We start from the raw sequence: 4,693 nt of genomic DNA on the forward strand, positions 1-4,693 counted from the left end.
ATGGACCGCCCTGACTCTACTTCCACCCCTGATACAGAAGCGTCTAGGTCTGGTGGCTACTTTTCTTCTCATCCGCCGTACGTCGTCCCAGAGCGCGAGTACGCCAACTGCCGGCAACAGCCAGAGGGCATTCAAACCACAGAAACCCCGCGCTCGTCGAACGCAGGGTTTTCATCTGTCCCAGTCCCAGCTTCCCCGTCAGCTTACTCGTCATGGTCTCCAATTCTGACTCGACCTCGGGGTAGCAGTGGTAGCGGTGTTTCTATGAACGGGCTTGAAACACCTCTTCCTCCAGACATGCCCGCCATCAACGATCGTGACGTGAGACCTCAGCGTCCGGCTGGGCCTGCAAGAACCCCTTCTAACACATATGCCCCTGCCCGGAAGCCCCCTCAATTCACCCCGCTTCCCTCTAACAACCAGATACCCGTTGCTACCAAACGTCCATCACGGCGAGACCCTGATGCGAGATATCGTGCCCAGGAGAAGGCCTACGTGCAACGAGTGCGCCAGGGACCTAATGAATGGTTCAATATTGAAACTCAAATCCCGGGCCTAAATTTTACCCCAGATTCCGAACCGGAGGAAGAATCTCCATCATCAGAGTCGCAATTTGATAATGACCCTTTCGACCCAGACACCCACCTCGTCTTGGAAGATGACGATGCCCAGCCCACCCTTGAGGAGCTGCAGGATCCCAAAAATAAAGAAAGGCTTGAGTGGTACTCCATGCTGGCCTCGGTACTTAAAGGTGATGTTATCAGGCAGGAGAAGCAGAGGCTGATTGGGACGATGGAGCAGAAAAGCCGCGAGGTATGGAATTTGGAAATTTTTGTCGGGGCCAGGGCAGCGAGGTTTGGACGACCGATACCCTTACAGAAAAAGTTCGTGGAGTGTCAGATAAGTAATCTTGGCCCTTTGATCGAGGACATCATATCCTTTGAAATCAAAGGGGAAACTGAAGTTGGGAAACCTCCTCTGAGACAAGTTGAAGATGTCGTGGAGAAAATCGAAAAGTGTGAGAGCCTCTACCCTAGTAGGCGAATTCTACAAGCCGAGCATCCTCGCGCTGCATCGGAAGAATTCCAAGAAAGTTGCGAGGCCATCATCGCGTGGCATAATACAACCCTGTCCATTAACACAGAGCTAGCCATCCTGAAGAGATGGGTAGGTAATGAAGAACTGGATTTCGCGAAGCCGATGACGATGCCGTCCCATGCGGCTGATCTATCAGACGAAGGCTCCTTCCTCGACCGGATAATGAAGGAAGACGGTCTTAAAACGCTTCAAAGCACCGAGAACATATACGATAACGATAAGAAAAAGGAGCCTTCTATCCTGGACGGTATTGGTGGTGTCATTAAAAAGGCGAAAATTACCTTAATTGAGAACGCTGAAGCATTTGCAAAACGCCATTTACCACCCTACATCGAGGAGCTGTTGACGCTGATAAACTTCCCTTCGCGACTTATTCAGGAGGTCATCCGACTGCGGCTTTCCTATGCTCGAAAAATGAAGGACCCCGCATTGCAATCTCCCATCTTAGTTGACCAAATGATCGTACAATTCCAAATATTGCTGAAGGTTGCCGTAGATATTAAACAACGTTACCTCGTTATCTCTGATCCCGAACCTGGTTGGGATCTTCCACCATGCGTTGATGAGAACTTTGATAACATAGTCGTTGATGGACTGAAGTACTATTTCAAATTACTAAACTGGAAGCTGAGTGCCAATAAGAACACTTTTAAAGAGGCGGAAATTCTGGAAGGGGAATGGGAGTTCTCCAATGAAATTGGCCGCCAACTTGAGAATGGAGACATTGAGGTGGCTGAACAATTTAGGTATGCATTACTTACTTCTTTGGATCCCTAGTAGGAAGCGCATATGGAGATCTCATCGCTAATTTTTCCCGTAGTACTTTAACAGCTAAATCCCTACAACGATTGATGATCCACTTTGAGCAGGAGTTACATAGTAGACCGGAAGAAGATGCTGTCGAGACAGAGAAGCGTTATAAGCAAATTTTTGATTCGGTGCGGGTCCGGCAGCGAAAGCTTTTCCGCTTTTCCCGTCTTTTGCGCCAGCGATTCGAGAATGCAACAGAATTCAATTTACGGGAAGATATGGTTGAAACCTTGTCGGAGGCTCTCCTGGCCTCGGGTCATTTCTTGGTCACTTCGAACGATTCCGTGGGCCAGAAAGGCGTTCATTTGATTGGATCGCCTTCACTATATGGGAGACCGAAGGATATCCAGTCTATCCTAGGCACGTCTTTCCGTTCTGAGGACTCTCCTGAGGACCCTTCCAATCCCTACATTCTTGTCGTTCGCCCTGAAAAGGGATTCAGTTGGAATGGCAAAAGGATGGAAGTGGACCTTTTGGAACATCCAACCGATGTCAGATATGGCAAGTTACGTCTCGTTGCGGACGGGTCTCAACAACGGCTTCAGAATGCCCGCCTCGCTCTGACTAGACATACTGGGCTACAGCTGGATATTACCATCGAACAGCGTGCCAACCTGGGTCGAGTGAACGTTGAACTGAACAAGATCAAGAAGACTGCATATAAACTTTCAACGGGTATCATTGACAGCGTCGAAATCATCAGGCGACAGAGCAAAAATGCAGACAATCACGAACTCATCCAATCCTGCTTCGCATTCGCGACGGAATTTGGCAAGCGATCTTTGATGTATATGGATGCCAGCCGACGTTCGTTGAACCATTCCAAGCTTATCAATTTGGCGCTCGATTGGGTTTCCTTCATATGTGACGATTGCGACGCTGCAGATCGCAAAACTTTCAAGTGGGCTGTTGCCGCTCTTGAATTTGCTATGATTGTAACTCATGGGCAGAACGTACTTGCGATCAGCAACGAAGATTACTGTCACCTCCGTCTTAAAGTTGCTGGCTGCATGTCACTTTTAATTTCCCATTTCGATATCATGGGCGCGAGATCATCGTTAGCTGCACAAGCTGAGCAACAACACGCGGATCCCTCGGGACAAGGGTTCAGAAAACTGGATCTGAGCCGGATTACAGATGATGCGCAGGCATCACAAGAGGTACAAGAAAGACGGGAGCAGCTCTTCGCGGAAATTGACCTGGCTAGAATCGAGGCTGATGCGAAGCGTCAAGCTCTGGGAAAAGTTCTGGAAGGCGTCAATGAAGCAGATCGATCCGTCACTTTCCTGTCATCATCGGCGACAAATATCACAATGCGATGGCAACAAGGCCAGTTTATCGGCGGAGGGGCATCTGGCTCAGTCTATGCTGCTATTGATTTGGATACCAGCTACCTGATGGCTGTGAAGGAAATACGCCTCCAGGAACCGTCCTTAATCCCAGGAGCCGCGCAGCAAATCCGGGATGAGATGGGTGTTCTCGAAGTGCTCGACCATCCCAATATCATTTCGTACTACGGCATTGAGGTGCACCGGGATAAGGTATATATTTTCATGGAGTACTGCTCCGGTGGATCTCTCGCAAACCTTTTAGAGCATGGCCGTATCGAAGACGAGACGGTCATCATGGTATACACCCTCCAGATGCTGGAGGGTTTGGCTTATCTCCACCAGGCTGGCATTGTCCATCGGGATATAAAACCAGCCAATATCTTGCTCGACCATAACGGAGTTATCAAATACGTGGATTTCGGTGCGGCAATGGTCATCGCCCGCCAGGGCAAAACCTTGGCTGCCATGGATCATTACTCGTCTCACGCACGAGATGGAAAGGGCCATGTGAAGGACGCATCCGGGCAGAGGAAGAACCACAAGTCAATAACAGGCACTCCTATGTACATGTCGCCGGAACTGGTCAGAGGAGAAGTCGGCCACACCTCTGGCCGCCATGGTTGCATGGACATTTGGTCTCTTGGTTGTGTTATCCTCGAAATGGCCACGGGCAACCGACCCTGGGCAGGTGTTGACAACGAATGGGCCATCATGTACAAGATTGCACAGGGTAGCCAGCCGCAACTTCCCACACCAGACCAACTTAGCCTGGAAGGTATCGATTTCATCAAGCGATGTTTTGAGATAGACCCCGTCAAGCGGCCAAGTGCGACAGAACTTCTCCAGCATGAGTGGATTGTCAACATTAGGCAGCAGGTCGTTGCTGAGCCTCAAACCCCTTGCAGCGACGGATGGAGCACTAGTGGTAGTTTACCGCCGAGTGGTGCGACTACTCGGCAAAACTCTAGCAACATGCTTTGAGAATATATCCATCCATCCATCTATATATATATATTTACTATTTGATGTGCAACGCGCATCATCCTAGCTTTCCAGAGCCTACGAACCTGTGAGAGTAATCGAAACTACAATGTTCACCTATTCATATATATTTACATCTTTCCCTGGACATATATTTTGCTCGAAAATGGAGAAAAGAAAAGCACCGAGCCTTCGTTTTCGAAGGCTCACATGAAAGATCGACTTGGAGATGTTTTATAATAATAAATACGTCACGACCTTCATTTCTTGTATTTGCCATTCATTTGCCCAGACGACGAGATACGTGTTTTTCCCCCTTCTCCGTGGCTCTCACTCTCATCCCGTTATTGTCATCTACTTAACTCTACTTATTCCTCAGGTATGGGTTTGCTTCTGAGTGGAATTTGGGATGGATCTTTGTTGGTGGTGCTCTAGGGGTGGTGCTTTAAATTTCATTTATCATGTTTGCTTTC

The 4,693-nt window shown here is 48.8% G+C and overlaps 1 protein-coding gene across 1 annotated transcript; it reads left to right on the forward strand.

Moving 5' to 3' along the window:
• Window positions 1–4,220, forward strand: HCAG_01783 (conserved hypothetical protein; the record flags this gene model as incomplete). Its single annotated transcript, XM_001544686.1, has 2 exons — window positions 1–1,844; window positions 1,919–4,220. 2 exons carry the CDS (start codon window positions 1–3, stop codon window positions 4,218–4,220), a joined length of 4,146 nt encoding a protein of 1,381 aa, XP_001544736.1.
• Window positions 4,221–4,693: the final 473 nt, after the last annotated feature.

This window comes from Histoplasma capsulatum, genomic scaffold (assembly GCF_000149585.1).
Source record: "Histoplasma capsulatum NAm1 scaffold_1 genomic scaffold, whole genome shotgun sequence".
In the NCBI taxonomy this organism is placed as follows: domain Eukaryota; kingdom Fungi; phylum Ascomycota; class Eurotiomycetes; order Onygenales; family Ajellomycetaceae; genus Histoplasma; species Histoplasma mississippiense.